Here is a 16759-nt window from a genome sequence, read left to right as displayed (position 1 = left end):
ACAGATCTCCATTCTTAACAGATTGACCCAGATTTTAAAAGCTAGCACTCAAAAGTCATGATGATGCTGTCAGAAAGCTACATTCATTATAGTCCAGCCAGGAGAATGAATTGACATAAACTTCCTGGAAATGAACGCCATCAACAGCGGGGGACACAAAAGGAGATACACTGCAAGTACAGAGAAGGAGGAAGAAGAAAGAGAATAATGGAGGATCAGTAGTTAACCCTCAAAACAGTAGGAAAGGGGTCCCTGCCAGTCTGGGTGCAGAAAGAGTGGTGGTCCCTTAGCCACACGAATTAATGCACAAGGAAAGATAAGTTTTTGTTTTGTTTTGTTTTGTTTTGTTTTGTTTTGAAATCTCCATCGGTAATGAGGGTCAGGTGTAAAAGCAGAAAGGCCACCCAAGAAAATAGGATGTGTGCTGAGCTATCCCTAGGGGCCAGAAGCAGAGCAGACCCTGGGTATCTGTGGCATACGGAGGGAGCATGTCCGGCTTATTCTTCTATGTTTAGACACATATTATACTATTTGTTTTATTAAAATTTCATCAGGAAATGTTTTGTGGAAGAAAACAAGTTTCCTTCTGAAATCACGCACCTAGAAATTTGTCCTGGCTCCGAGATCCCAGACCCTAGCTCAAGTGTTGCAGAGCCCATACCCCTCAACTGATGCTGAGAGAGACAGTAAACAGATTGTGCTATCGATTGGGGCCAGTAATTTCCAACAGACACTTAATAACTAAGTCTAGAAAGGGGGAAAATCAGTTCTTTTGGCAGAAAGCAATATTTTTTTATATTCTAAAACTATTTACAGTTCATATGGTTTCCAGACGCCCTCTCCAGAAGCAAGGGCCTTATTCCCCTGCCGGTCTCAACGTTCCACATGCGACTCCTCAGGCAGCCAGCCAGAAGAGCGTTTGATTTGAAATGAAGCCTTAAATTTAGCAGTGTGAAGGGAAAGCCAATCTCAACACACACACTCCTGGGAGGGACAAGGACACAAGATGGGGCCTAGGATGACTACAAACTGTCAGCCAGACAGACAATTCAGAAAGTCTCGCTAGGAGGGCAAGGTCTGTACTGGGCACTGAGGACCATCTCCGCCCTCCATAGCAGCGACTAGAGCCAGCCCTGCCCGGCGGTTTTGTGCGTCTGCCATGATGCGCCTTTTTTCCTCCATTGTTTAGAGTTAGTTTCATTCCTCCAACAGCGTTCGGCTCACTTTTCCTCTGTCCTCCTCGTGCTCCCTTATTGCGGTAACTGGTCAGTTGCACCCACCAGTCATTTTCTCAGCCAGGGTGTATCCAAGCTTCTTTTGTCTTTAGGTGTAATTTAGAAGTCACTAGCCTGCCTTAGGCATCCTCTGGACTGTGGTAACAAATCACCCTGAATATACAGCTTACAGGAGAAGACTATTATTCTCTCTATTCCAGAAACTTGAAATCCAAAAGCAAGGTGTCAGCAAGAATGGAATCCCTCAGGAGAATGGGGGGGGGGGGACTCTGTCTGCTTTCCCTGCTAGCTTCTGGTGTTCCTTCTAACTAGCCCATGAGTTCCTTCCTGTGGGGCCTCCAGCTGCACATTGAGCTCTTTTCTCTATCCCAAGACACTTGTGATTCAGTCCAGGACACACCCTGATCCAGGATCTCCTTATCTCGGCATCTTAATTATATCTGCAAAAAAAAAGAATTTATTCCAAATAATACCAAACCGGTGGGCTCTGCTGGTGGGAGGTAGATCGGCTGCCAGGACAGTAGAATATAGTATAATTGCAACTGCATCTGAAAAGAACATTGCACAGTGGAATAGAACAGAAACAGCAAAAACAAAGGCAACAGAAAGGGCAACAGATGCATAAAATATGAATGAACTGTATGTAGTTCCCATGAACCTAGGAAGCAAGATCAAGAAGAGCTTCTATATTTTATTTATACTTTTAATTTTCTAAAGTTTCTATGTATAATAGACGGGCCACGTGCTAATTTAAAGTTCATAGAGGAAAAGAACCCATTAAGAGTATTTCAGGGAACTGAATGAGCCAATAGTAGAACACTTTAGTGAAGAAACCCTGATGGGGGTGAGCTGTCAGTCAAAAACTGCCAGAACATTGCTTTGGTATAGACAGTCTTTGAGCACAGATTGAAAGCAAAGCACATCTCTAAAGTTAATATTCTTATATCCCCAAGGTCTTTGGAGTTCAGATTTGGGTTTTCAAAGGGAATTCTGAACCTCAGTCTATCATTTTTTATAAAGAGGAAATGTACCAAATTTTAAGGATTACATAGGACTGTTGTAAGTTTAACTCCCATGTCACCCTAATAAGAGCACTGGTTACACCAGCAATGGGATCCAATTGGAGCCAAGAAAGACTCAAGCCATACTGAGTGACAAAGGGGGGGCACACATGATCACCATATGCTGAGAAAAGACAATGGGCCAGCCAGACTGAACTCCAACAGGAAAGGGGCAGGAAAGTAAAAGACCAGAGGACATTTTGAGGGAGAAAAAGCTGGGATCTCATATTGTTTGCTGAGGGGTGTGTGATGTGGGCCCCCTATACAAAAGCTGGGGTCTCTACCGCACTCTCTCAGGCAACTGTGTGAGTAGCTCTTTGAAGGAGCTTTAGCAGGTCTCTGTGTTACATAACCCTTAAAAGAAAATAGGGCTGTTACTGAAAACTCCATGTGTAGAGATTGGAAAGTGTTTCAACTCTCTATTATATCAAGATACACCTCATCTGAGAAAATAGTTGCCCTTTACAAATTCAACCCTTAAAAATCCTATCTATGCAGCATAGTCATTGGATATGATGGAAAATTATTCTAATAACTATAACAACTTTACAGCTTGCAGACAGAAGTCAGCCCTTTGACAAGCAGATCCTGCAAAACTGAAAAACAGAAACTGCCCAAGAAATGACCAAGTCAGGACTTTTTAAAAATGCAATTCATTATTTGAATTCATTAAGTCCATGAAAGTATGTCTCGTTGATGTTGCTTTTGTAAAATATGATTCTTCTCAAGTTTTCCTTTCAAATTTGCAAGATCTTTTTACATTGTAACCATAATGTAATCATATGTGATCACAATGGTATGAACACAGTGTAATTATATGTGATCACAATGGTATGACCATAGTGCAATCATTCATGACCCCAGTGGTGTGACCATAACATACATGTAATCTAGGTGGCTGGAGGTAAAAGTACTTAGATTGTCTTCTCCCTTGTGTAAACTGAAAGTCTCCATTCCAATCAAAGAAAGATGACTGTGTAACTCAGTGTAGGGTGCATCAATTCTCCCATGGGATCAAGAGTCCCATTCTTCCACTTAGACGATAGACACAGACATAATGTGTATCAGCTTCAGACAGGCTAAATCTAATGATGTTTGGGTTTGTTGTTGTTGCAGGTCCTCAACCAGAAAATGTAAGAGCCTATCAGAAAACATTATAGAAGGGGAGAGGTGATCGGGCAAGTCATTCTGTGTATGTTTATCTTATTGGTTGTTGAATAAAGCACTGTTCAGCCCAGGCAGCAAGTTAGGTGGGACTAGGAGTCAAGGAGGATTCTGGGAAATGTAGTAAAGTCTTGTGATCCAGGCAGGAAGTGGCATAGCAGACAGACTCAATATAAGCAGGGACAAGCAGGAAATCATTCTCTTCCTCTTCCTCTTTCTCTCTTCTCTGGAGCCGCCATGTGAGCTCCACAAGAGAGGATGCATGCTGCCAGCATCCTCGATCAGATAACTCTTTATAAATATATAGATTATGGCTATGATTGATACTTAAGACAGAGCAAGCATATAAGAAATCCTAATCTTTGGCCAGCAGCATTGTACCTAATATAAGTCCCTGTGTATTATTTGGGGCCCTGTCACAGCAGGCAGAACTTGGGCAGTACTTGGACAGCTGGTGTAAAGACTTCTTGTTATAGAGAGGAGAAAGAATATCAGAGCTGGGAAATAGGAAGATGTGTAGTAAAAAGATGTCTTCTGAAGGGGACACAACCATTGCACTCATGTTTTTATCTGCACAAGACTTGCACAAAATTGTCACCATAGATAAGGGTGGATGGTTTTACTGATGAATTCTACAATTTTTTCAAGGAAGATTTAATACTAACATTTCTCAAACTTTTCTATAAAATAGGGAAGGAACACTACCAAACTCATCCTATCACACCATTATTACTTGGTGAGGTGACACTACCAAACTCATCCTATGATGCCATTATAACTCTGATGCCAAAACCAGACAAAGAAAAAAATTTTAACCAATCTCCCTATGGACATAATCCTCAATCAAATGCTTTCCAACTGAATTCAAAGTCACATTAAGAAGATTGTTTATCACAAGCAAGATGATTTTACCCCAAGGATACAAGATGGGTTCAATATAGAAAATCAATAAACATATACCACATTAGTAGACATTTTAATCCCAGAACTCAGGAGGCAGAGACAGGCAGAGCTCTGTGAGTTTGAGGCCAGCCTGGTCAATAGAGTGAGTTCCAGGACAGCCAGAGCTGTTACACAGAGAAACCCTGTCTCAAAATACCGAAGGGAAAAAAGTTCTGATGAAACCAGGAGTAGGCAGAAGAAAGCTCAATATAATGAAGGCTGCATATGGTTAATATTGAAAATATATAAATGATTGAATAAATTAAATGCCAAAAACACCCTGACAATGAATCAATGGGCCAACAATCTGAGGAAATACTTATAAAAGAATAATTGAAATGACTAGGAAACACTCTAGCCATCAGAATAAAGCAAATTAAAACTACTTTGAGATTACATCTCACCCCAGTCAGAATGGCCATCATCGAGAAGATAAATGACAACATGCTGGTGAGGACATAGGCTTAGAGAATCCTTGCTCACTGTTGGTAGGGGTGCAAATTAGTGCAGTCACTGTGGAAATCATATGGTGGCTTTGGAAAAGTCTGACAATAGAGCTCCAATAGAATGCAGTTGTCATTCAGGCATACACCCAAGGTCTCTATGTGCTTCCACAGAGATAGGTACATCTATGTTTATTAATGCTATCCTCACAATAACTAAGAAATGGAATCAGCCTAGATGTCCACCAGAAGATCAATGAACCAATACAGTGTGTAAGTATACACAATGAAGTTACATTTAGCCCAGAAGAAAAAAATAGAATTGTGTAATTTGCAGAAAGATGATTGAGAATGGAAAGCATTTTCTTTGTTTTTTTATATTTATTTTATTCTGTGTGTGAGAGTGTTTTGCTCACATATATGTCTGTACATATATGTATGTACCTGATACAGGCAGAGGATATTGGATCCCTTGGAATGGGAGTTACAGACAGTTGTGAGACACCATATAGGTGCCGGAAATTGAACCTAGGTCCTCTGCAACAAGTGCTCTTAAACACTGAGCCATTTCTCCAGCCCTGAAAATACCTTTTTTTCATAGTCATTTTATTATTCTTAAATATACCTATATATGCATATGAGTGCATGTGTCCTCAAATGTCAGAGGTCAGATGTATTTGATCCCCTTAGAGATAAAATTGCAGGCAATTGTGAATTGCCAGTTGTGAATTCTGGGAATCTAACTCTTGTCTTCTGGAAGAACTGCAAATGTTCTTACCCACTGAGCCACTTCTCAGTGAGATATTCCATTAAGCAAAGTAACCCAGGCTCAATGGTTAAGACAAATCTGTATATTCGCTCTCATCTGTGGATCCTAGCCTCTAAATGTTAAACACATGTATCCAAATGGGAATAAATTCTGGTAGAGTCCACAAAACTAGAAAGGAACTCATGAGACTGAAAAATAGAGGAGTTTTAAAGGAGGGAGTCGGAGAAGACAATGAAGCAACTGGAATAGGAAAAAGCTGGGAGTGAATGTGTACAGCAGGAAAAGGAGGGAAGGGAAGATGGAGAATCAAGCAAAGGCTACACGTCTGGGAAAAAAGAAATCTACTACTGTGTAAGCTAATTCAGGAAATTCATTAAAAATTTAAAAGAAATGAAAGGTGGAATTTAAAAGATATGAAAAGTGGCCCACACAAAGACAAGTAAAATAAAAAGAAACATTAGAAGGGAGCTTGAAGATTTCCCTCTCAATTTTCTAGTGTTTTCACAGTTGTTTGGGTAGAAATATTCATGTTTGAAATCACTACTGATGCTACTACTATTTCTACAGATGGTATTTATTAATACACAGAATTAAATAAAGAAAATAGATATTTTGTTCTAAATTCCTCTGTGTGAGGTGTATAAAATCCTATCAGCTCTACTTACTTGTTACTACAATATCAAAGATATGTATGTCTGTGCTCTACAGAATAAACTCCCGAAGAATTAATTTCCAATAAATTAAAGAAGGGCAGAAATACACCCTTAATTAAAATAAGAAGCCACCAATTATTAAAACCTGCTTGAAGCCCCCGGAAAGTCTAATAAAAGCCCAAAGAATGAGTTTCTTACTTGCTGTTAATGAGCACTTCAGACTGCCGGTTGTTCACTTGATTGTCACTCTTGTGGCGAAACTGAAAAGTCAAAATTTAGGAAAGAGCATCTTAAGTCATACTTTGTCAATCCTAACCGCAACACTGGACATATTCTGAGTTCATCTGTTTGGACAATGTGGCTGTCTATCCAATATGAACACAGCTCATACTTACTTTGAGCAGAGTCTATGCACAACTAATCAACACTCATCTCCCTGCATCTCACCCTGGCACACACATCACCATGGAAATCATGTGTGCATGTGTGAGTGTGTGTGCGTGTGCGTGTGTGTGCGTGTGTGTGTGTGTGTGTGTGTGTGTGTGCGCGCGCGTGCGTGCATGCGTGCACACATACTTCATGCTAGACCCACAAATATTAGTCCTTACACATTTCTAATTGCTTCTAGGAAGGCAGCATGTCTACCTCATAGTCCAGAGACAACCATGCACAGGTTTTGAAAACTTCAACCGGGAACCAGTTCCTATTTCTCTCACGTGCACACAAAGTCATCTCAGCATATTAGTGCACACCCACAGATGAATAGGGGTGCTTTCAGGGACATGAAACTTTAATCTCATAAATTATAAGAGTGAGAGCTTTTCCTTTTGTATTTCAAAATGATGTGTGTGTACATACACACATCCACACATACACCACATTATACTGCTGTTGGGTCTTCTCTTTTTCAACCTCAGATACTATAGTATCGTTGTACACATTGAAATATGCCAGGCACTTTATTAGGAGACAGAAACATACCACCTTAAGCGAAGTGCATTATCCATATGTATGTGTGCAATTTTAAGTGACTCATACCAAATTGTGAACTTATTTAAAGTTCTACACGCAACAACTTTGAAGAAACATCACATAACTCGACTTGGTAATTATAAATCTTCCCCTCTGCTTCATGCTTGACCACCCTTCAGCAGCACTGACTAGGTTCCCACTTCCTGTTTGAGACGAGCATTCGTAGATGTGAATACCCACATAGTCATCAGTAGCATCCTTGACAGCTGTCATGGAGATCACCAGGACCAGAGGCACGATGGTGGTGAACCATGTCAGGGAAGAGATTTCTGGAATGAGCTGAAACAAGCATTTTCCGCAGCTTAAGACATTTTAAATTAAGAAAGACATGCCCCAACCTTTGCCTATTAATTGCAAAACACTTGTAGAAATAAATTAGTTTATGTGCAGCTATTTGTACAAAAGTAAACTTGGTAAAATGATCCAATTATATGCATTCGACCACAAAACATACAGAGACATACCTTCCTGCTGATTTCAGACTGCCTGACAAAAAATGAAATAAAAACTTAAAGCTAACTGAGAAGCGGGCTCATTGAGCTCCTTCACAGACAAACATCTTTCTCTGGGTTGTCATGCATCACCAATATCTCAGCTTCTCATCTATGTTTTTAATAAGTTACCAACTCCTCTTAACAGCACTTGCCAAACAGCCTTTGATCCCCAGTCTTTCGAAAGCTAACCAGTTATTTCCATCATAATAATTGAATGCTCCGAAAATTAGTTTCTATGCTAGAACATTTTGTACAAACCCACGGATTCCATATCCACATAAATAACAACGCCCTCTACCGTGCACACCAGAATACATTATGAATGGTGACCCGGTGTCAGGAAAAATCTGAAGAGCTATTATCATGTCTTTATTTTCCTATCCCAATTCTACAGCTGAAGTGCCTGGGGCACTGAAACCCCTAGCAAGAACACGCACTGCTGAAATATGGTCCTAGGTCCCTTGACTCCCACAGTGTTCCTTTGCGCCCTTGTCTCTGCTGCTACTGCCTAAGACAAATGTAGTGTGACCCTCTTAGACAAGTGGGGTTTTTTCTGTTTTTTCAAATCCAATCACATTCACTTGGGATCTGCTCCAGGACTGTCAGGCAGGGTAGGGTCTAGTGGAGACTGAGGTAGGGAGGAATCAAGTCCCATAAATAATTCAAAACGAAATCAATTTTACATAATAGACTCTGCAATTTTTAAACTTCAAAAAACTCCCTGAGGGTTAAGTAATAGACACAAGCTCCAGTGTCCTACAACACACAAGGTGACTGTAGGACCAATAAGCAACCAAAAGACAGGAGTTTAAGGGACTAGAGGGGAGACGTATCAGTTAATAGCACTGGCTGCTCTTCCAGAGAACCTAGGTTGAATTTCCAGCACCCACATGGCAGTTCACAACCTCCTACAACTCCAGTTTCAGAGGACCCAACAAACATACATGCAGTCAAAACACCAATGCACATTAAATAAATAAATAAATAAATAAATATTAAAGAGAGAGAATAACTGACCAATGCCTAAGGATACAGAAAGCTAACTACCCTAACTTGATGGTTGTACATTGTGTGCATAATCTGAATTCTCACCCTATATCACATAGATTTGTATATTATTTTTAAGATTTTATTTATTATGCATACAACATTCTGCTTCCATGTATATCTGCACACCAGAAAAGGGCACCAGATCTCATAATGGATGGTTGTGAGCCACCATGTGGTTGCTGGGAATTGAACTCAGGACCTCTGGAAGAGCAGTCAGTGCTCTTAACCTCTGAGCCATCTATCCAGCCCAGATTTGTATATTATTATGTTAATTCAAATAAAATAAAACTAAGAGACACAATAAGAAAGCCAACAGTCAAAAGGTCCTTAGAGATGCAACAGAGACATTGGGTAGGTAGCAGAAAACCCTACTATTTCTCCACTCTTGTTAATCTGTGGCTTTATACATCATCTCACTTCCTTGGCTCCCAGATGTTTACCAATAAATAAACTGAGTCAAGCCATCCGAAATGTCCCAAATATAAAATTGCATGAACAAAAGCCTAAGACTGTAAGTAAGAGTGCCATTAGAGAAATAAATTCAAAATTCTAGAATGGTGTGAAGGGTCACATCAAGAATCCAAAAGCAAATGACCATGGGGAGGGGAGGTCTCAGTCCCTTCGTGAATAGCAGTGTGTTCGTTCATCGGGTCCTTTTGGTTGGTTGGTGTTATCTGATCTGGTTTGGTCAGGTTTGGTTTGAAGCGGTTGGTTTTGGTTTTGTTTGGAGCTTTTGTTTGTTTTCTTTTTGTGTTTTTGTTTGGTTTGGTTTGGTTTGGTTTGGTTTGGTTTGGTTTTTTTGCACAGTAAGGATCCAGTTATTTACAACTATATTTTTTTTTCCCTTAGGGAGCTTTGTGACCGTCTAATTTCAGTTCTTTTACTTGTAGTGAACTGACTCCATTCTGACACAGGTTTTTCCACATCCTCACAACAATAACTGCACCACATCTTGAGCAACAAGGACTGCTTGGGGGAACTAATACCAACAGAAAAGTGATATTCTCTCTCTCTCTTTCTCTCTCTCCCCTTCTTCCCTCTTTCTCTCCCTCTCTCCCTCTCTCTCCTTCCTTCACAGGAATTGGAAAGCTTGAAGCTGGCAAGCTGTGATGCTGGCAGGAATACCAGACAGGTAGGACCTGACAATATGGAAGAAAACAGAGACAGAGAAGCCATGTCCACCCCAGGGGCTACTGTCTGTGAATCCAGTCACACATGAAAGAAGATATATCTTGGAATATATTTATCATCTGCTGAAGCTAATAGATCTCTGGCACTTATACTCAAAAGACTAACACACAAAGTTATTCAACTCAATATCACACTCGACACTGTTCATCTAGATCTCTCATAGATGAGCCATCTTTGTAGCTTTTACAAATAGCACACAGCCTCACCTAGATCTACCAATCTGATCTAATTAAATCATCCAAAAAAAGCTAAATAAGTCACTGGCTGATATGAACTATTGATACATACCTTTTTTCTTTCCCAAAATAGCAATGAAAGTTGACATTTCATTTAGGCCCAATTTTAGTTAAATGGGGGAAGACTATTAACAATGAATTTACCTCTCAAACTGTAAAAAATAGTCACGGTGAAATAACATATATTATACATCATTTATTTTAAGAATGCACACAATATGCGACTGTTCTTGGACTAAAGGGAAATTTGCCAGGTTAAGTTCCACAACTTTTTAATCATAGATAGAAGGCCCATGCTGTCAATGTAAGAGAATGATAAGGAACACAAGAAGGCTATGAGTAGCGATTATTAGATGGCTCTATGATTCAAATAAAGTTGAGACTCTCATATCGTTCAAATAAAGGTGCATATTAAAATGACCTAGGCGTTTAAGCTAAAATAAATGCACTATTTTTGTTTTACCTGTTCTTAGTCCTCCTTTATTTTTAAGACAAAAAGCAGTAATAACATTTACAATCTAATGAGTGGTCCTCTGCAATCACAAATGTTTACTAAGTAACTTATGTTTTAGAATTGTATAAATAAAATAGACAATGAAGAAATACAGCTTAAACATTACCTGCAGTATCAGGAGGAAAAGGAAATAGGCATTCGCCACTCTTTGGAACTGCTCAAATAAGTTAATTGGCAAGAATGTGAGAATATTGTACTTAGACGTATAGATACGATTGTCCTGAAAAAGAGAGAGTGTCATGTTAGTTTGTATCAAGGCATTCATTGCCCATTACAACTCTTACACATACAAAGCCTAGCACAGGTTATGCCACAGCAAGATAGAGCAGTTAAGTTATCTAGGAAGTCCTAAGCTCCGTGTAGCCAAGACCTTCACGTCTGCCAAGACAACATTATCCAAATTCTAGGCAAAATGCCTCAGTGCCATATCACCCATGTGGTCATGGCTTATCACACTCAGGTTGGATTCTGAGATTTTTCTCCTGCCATGCACTCTTAGGTAGATATTGCAAGAGTACCCACTGTCTTGCTTGCATATCCCTGAGCTCAAATTGAAGGTATTTGAATAATGATCAATCTGGTCTACCTCCCCAAAGTATGACCCCTTTAGGAAATTGTCAAGGGACTCCTTTTTTAACTTATTCTTTGTATTGTACACACCTCAGATCTCCAAGTCGTTTATCTCCCGTCCCTTTGTATCAACCCTCTGCCCTTGTAACCTGCTCCCACCCAAAATAAAATAAAGTAAAAATTAACAGAAAAAAGAAAAATCTAATCATGAAAGCTGTAGTGTGACACAGTGAGTCACACAGTAGACCCGTTAATCCACACATTTTTACTTGCAAGTGTTCATTGGTCTGCTTTGAGGCCTCTGGTTTCTGTCGCATCATCCATACTGGACCTCACTAGGACTCCTCTTGGATATCCTATTGTTGTCCTGTGTCGTGGAGATCCTGCAGCTTTGCATCTGCAGGACCTGCCCCTTCCCGTGTTCCAGTAGATGATACATAGATGGGATGGATTCCTTGTTTCTGGGCTTGGGTAGCTGCAGGGTTGATCAGCCCACCAACTCTCCCCAATCCTCACCACCAGAGGGAGCTCTCCAGCATTGTTCCTACTAGTTCATGCTACATAGTAATGAGCAAGAGGCAACTGGCTCTCTTGCTTTCATGCCCTCTAGACTGGTTCACCCACACCTACTCCACCAGGGCCAGCTCTACTCAATTGAATAGGCGAAGTGCAGGGGCCACTCTCCTAGTGCTGCATCTGGTGAGGGTCAGAGACAACTCTCCCACTCTTATGACCTCAGGGCCAGCTCTCTCGACCGTCACAGGCAGTGGGGGATTGGGTCGGATCTCTTATACTCATGTTCTCCGGGTCAACTCACTCATGCCCCTGTCAACAACGTCAGCTCTACTGTGCTGCCTAAGCGAGGTGCAGGGCCAGCCTTCTGGGATGCTGAAGCTGGTAAGAAGGAGGGGTCGGCTCTCTGACCTGCCACAGGCAGCAGGGGAGTGGGGGGGGCCGGGGGGGAGGACAAAGGATTTCTATGTCTGGAAATATTCTGGGATTGCTTAAGAGTACCCTGTTCTTAGTTCAGAATGGAATGGCTGGAAACAATCTTTATTATAAAAAATGTAATTTTTTCTCACGGTGATCTCTTGCTCTATGCCAAGGTGTGGCCCTCTGTCACTAACACCAAGTCCAAGGTTTTTCCTGGTGAGAGCATTCCAATACTTGAATGCTTCTCATGGAACACACCACACCTGTCTCTGATCCACAATCCCAAATCCCACAGCTACTGCATGACATTTTATAGCTGGCCACCCTCTTCAGAATCCATCCCAACTTCTCTACATCTGTTAAGACACAGTGCCTACTGTGGAGCCAGGAAATGCAGAGGAGACATGATGCGGCACTTCTCTTTCTGGATCTGGGTTACCTCACTCAATATAATATTTCCAATTTCCATCAATTTACCAGAAAAAAATTGTGATTTAATTTTTCTTTACAGCTGGATAGCATTCATTGTGTCTGTATATAAATAACACTAAAGATGTTTGAAAAGGCCATAAGGAATCATTATTTTATATATACCTAATTACATATAATACATACAAACATATATATATATGTATGTATATGTATATAGTTTAAATGAAGTTATACCAGTTGGTATTGATAATGCCTCCCCCAAGATCCATAGATTATCTAACCAAATCCCCAGCAACAGACTGAGAAATCTCCTTTCAAGTTGTCAGTCAGTGGAGTCCAAGAGATTTCTAAAACAATAGAGGTTATTGCTGCTGCCTTGGTTGCCTCCCAGAAGTTGAAGGTAAGTCCCTAACGCTGAAGACATCATGCACTTTGGACACAAAACTTGGAGGACTCAAATTTGATCTCATCAGAAAGTCTTCTCCCTGAAGATTAGCTTTCACGGTACTGGAAGGTGTCATGCAAGCTGCCAAGTAGGGAAAGCATTCAATAGTCCTGAATAAGCTATTATGCCTATGAATCACAATAATGATAATATGGTAAGGGATCTCTAAAAGTGCAACTGTGACTGATACCTTAGCTGTAATCGAGAGCTGTTTACTTGGTCTTAAGGCTCACTGAACAAGAGGGAAATCATGCCTGGTAATGTAAACCTAGACATCCACCGCTGGCTAGTAAGAGCATAGACACCAGAGTCACTTTCCTAAACCAGTTTAAACAATTTCTAACTGCATTCTAAATACTTACCCTTACATCCACAGATAAGTGTAGCTCTCACCTCTCATCAAAGAGACTTTTTTTCATAGCAGATAGAGACCATTACAGAAAAGCATGACTGCTCAAAATGGGGAGAACAACTAACTGTGTTGTGCCAGTCCCCGTGGGTATATCAACAATACACAATGCCTGCACCTAAAGCTCAGAGAGCATCAAGGAAACATTGTAAAAACCAGAGGAACAGCAAGTATTCTGTGAGATTGTGTCTTCTAAATACCACAGGGAAGCTGCACCCACGAAATCTCAACACTGTGGCTGCTTTGAAATGACCTGAACAATGACAATGTGGATGACAGAAATCACACAGGGACCCAACCCTAGATGAAGACCAAAGGCAATTAAAAACTGCCAAGAGAGGGAGAATTAGTCTTCCTCAAAGATGACCTACATGGTTATTCAAGTAGTCAGCCCTTTAAAAAATATCTAAGAAACAGTAGGCAGACTCAGCAGGTTGCATTATATAGTTATTAAATATACTATAATATAATTAAATATAAATATTAATATAATTAAATATAAATTAAATATTAAATATACATGCAACAATACTAATTCAAGAATAAGAGGCCATGAGTTCAAAAGAGAGTAGGATGGCAGGATATAGAAGAAGTTGGAGGGAAGAGAAGGGAGGAAATGATGTAATTATATTTTAGTCAAATGTTTAAAATTAATAATTTGTTAAAGCGTTTTACTTTTTACTACTCTGTGGGGGCGTGCACACCAAAGTCAGCATGTGGAGGTCAGAGAACAACTTAGAGGAACCGGTTCTCTCCTTCCACCACATGGACCCCAGGGATAAAACTCAGATTGTCAGATATGAGCATCTCATCAGCCAGGATAAGAGTGTGTGTGTGTGTGTGTGTGTGTGTGTGTGTGTGTGTGTGTGTGTGTGTGTGTGTGTGTATCTGTCTGTCTGTCTGTCTGTCTGTCTGTGTCTGTGTGTGTCTGTGTTTGTCTGTGTGTCTCTCTGTGTGTGTGGTTCCATCTCAAGAAAATTCAATCATCAAACTTTACCAGGAATTAAGGTGTCAGCTCCATGCTACAGGGGTGAGCTTTTTGAGAGCTTACAAGAGAGATGCCATGTTACCCCATCTGCTGAACCACAGAGCACTGTACAATGAAGTGACTGGCTTTTGCAGTAGTCGGGCTGAGCAGGGAGGCCTTGCAATTGTCAATCATGATGTTTTCCTGAACAGGAAATGTGGAGAAAATAATAGGGGAGAGGAAAGTCAAGGAGAAAAGATCAATTAGTCAAACATCTCCCAGGGCTGGGAATGTATCTCAGGGGCAGAGTGCTTTTCTTATGTATGTAAGACCCCAGGATCAAACCCCAGCACTACAAGAAAGAAAGTCTCATCCTTGATTGTTTTGTATTTTTCATCTAAGTTACTAATGCAGAGGTTAGGTTTGCATGATGCTGAAAAGACAGTCAAAGAGTAGCAAAAGTTTTCAAGAAACTCTCCAAGCCTGGATTCTGCACAAGTGAAGAGCCAGTTCTGTGGGATAAGGTGATGATGCCAACCAGAACCTGTGGCCATTTTCTCCGCTGTGTTCAGCTTTACATACAGTAATGGTTGTATCATTCCATGGGCACAGCTATAACATAATCACAGATGGTGAAATCTGCACGGCTTAGACGGGGGCAAAGGAGGCCACCCTTCGTGGATACACTCTGAACACATCTTTACTTTTGTTTTTCAGTCCAAGAGGAAACATGCTTCCATTCCTATTGTCCTAACCAAAAGGATATTCAGACCTTCAATCAGACATATTTATGTAGTCATATTATTGAGTCATCCTACTGGGCACAAATTCTGGTGCAGCTCACTTCCTAACACAGCACTGAAAAGTCTTCACCATTGTCCTCCTACAGCTACTTTTCTACCATGGACCACTAGAAACATTCCATCAGAAAGGAAGAGGAAAAGGCTACCTGGGGAATCAACATGACCTCTTTGACGCTAGTAACAGCAAAGCTGTAGGCCATGGCTTTAGCTCATTAGTCTGTTGTGGAATATTACTTTAACTAGGCAAAGATATGTTACATTTGTTTATGCTGCATTTGTATAATTATATAAAGATGTGTTGCTTTGCCTGCCTAAGGCATCTGATTGGTCTAATAAGAAACTTAACTTCCAATAGTTGGACAGTAGAGGGAAGGCGGGGCTGACAAGCAGAAAGAATAAGTAGGAGGAAGAATCTAGGCTTGAGAGAGAACAAAAGAGGTAAGAATGAGGGAGAAAGAAAGACACTCAGGCCAGCCAGTCAGGCAGCCGCCAGCCAGATACAGATTAAAATATACATAAAGAAAGGTTTAAAATCCTGAGGCAAAACATAGATGAAGAGAAACTGGTTAAGTTATAAGAGCTAGCAAGAAACAAGCACAAAATAAGGCTGAGCATTCATAACTAATAATAAGTCTCAATATCATGCTTTTGGGATCTGGTTGGTGGCCCAAAAGAAACACTCCAAACAACAGCACCGACATGCAAATGGTAGACAGAAGAATCAATTGTAAGGAGGAACTTCTCTTGAGCAGAACAAGCCCTTCCAAAAAATACAATATGATGACTGTATCAAGTTGAGATATAGTCTATGGATGGATCATCTTATAATGGATGGATAAATTTGATCTTTTGCTTTGGGTGGGCTCCTCTTGGGGATGGATTATGGAATTTAAACCATGTTACAGCTATGAAGACCTGGCACAAGACAGTGGTAATAATTTTTTTTAAGTAACAGTGCCATAGTTTGGACAGTACCTTTCAGTGATTTAAATAGCCTGTGAGTCCAAGTAAAGGGTCATTTTATTTGCTAGGGAGTGAAGTCACAGAGTGGTTTCAGTTTCTCCCAGACCTTATACCCAATTTGTCACATCAGCCGATTTAAGGAAAAACCTGTATTTCGAAGAACCCTCCTCTGCAATCCATCTCGAAGGGGAATTTGCACTATTACACTTGAAAGTTATCAGTAACTTTTTTGGCAGCTCAATAGGGAAGCTCAATGTTTTAAGCATGGTAGTACTGGAAATTTTACCTAGCACTTACATGTATAAATGTACATAAAGACAAACTAGTACACATGAAAATGGTCAGACCTTGTATTGTGTTTTTGGCTTTGAAAGTAGCAAGTGACCAAACCCTGCCATGGCCACAGGCTTTTAAAAGACCCTTAAAAAAGATACTGTCTCAACTGTGGTTGTT

At 40.4% G+C, this 16759-nt stretch overlaps 1 protein-coding gene across 1 annotated transcript in view; it reads right to left on the bottom strand.

Annotated features, from left to right (window-relative positions):
- Positions 1–16759, bottom strand: part of Atp8b4 (ATPase phospholipid transporting 8B4 (putative)) — a 164246-nt gene that overhangs the window by 122710 nt on the left and 24777 nt on the right. Inside the window, exons 3-5 of the mRNA XM_035447044.1 lie at positions 10891–11004; positions 7480–7578; positions 6466–6527 (exon numbers count right to left, since the gene is read on the bottom strand). Coding sequence (XP_035302935.1) covers positions 6466–6527; positions 7480–7578; positions 10891–11004 — 275 coding nt within the window. The remainder of the gene's footprint in view (positions 1–6465; positions 6528–7479; positions 7579–10890; positions 11005–16759) is intronic.

Source organism: Cricetulus griseus, chromosome 6 (assembly GCF_003668045.3).
Source record: "Cricetulus griseus strain 17A/GY chromosome 6, alternate assembly CriGri-PICRH-1.0, whole genome shotgun sequence".
Classification (NCBI taxonomy): Eukaryota; Metazoa; Chordata; class Mammalia; order Rodentia; family Cricetidae; genus Cricetulus; species Cricetulus griseus.
The sequence above is the reverse complement of the archived record's forward strand: the minus strand, read 5'-3'. Positions and strand labels throughout refer to the sequence as shown.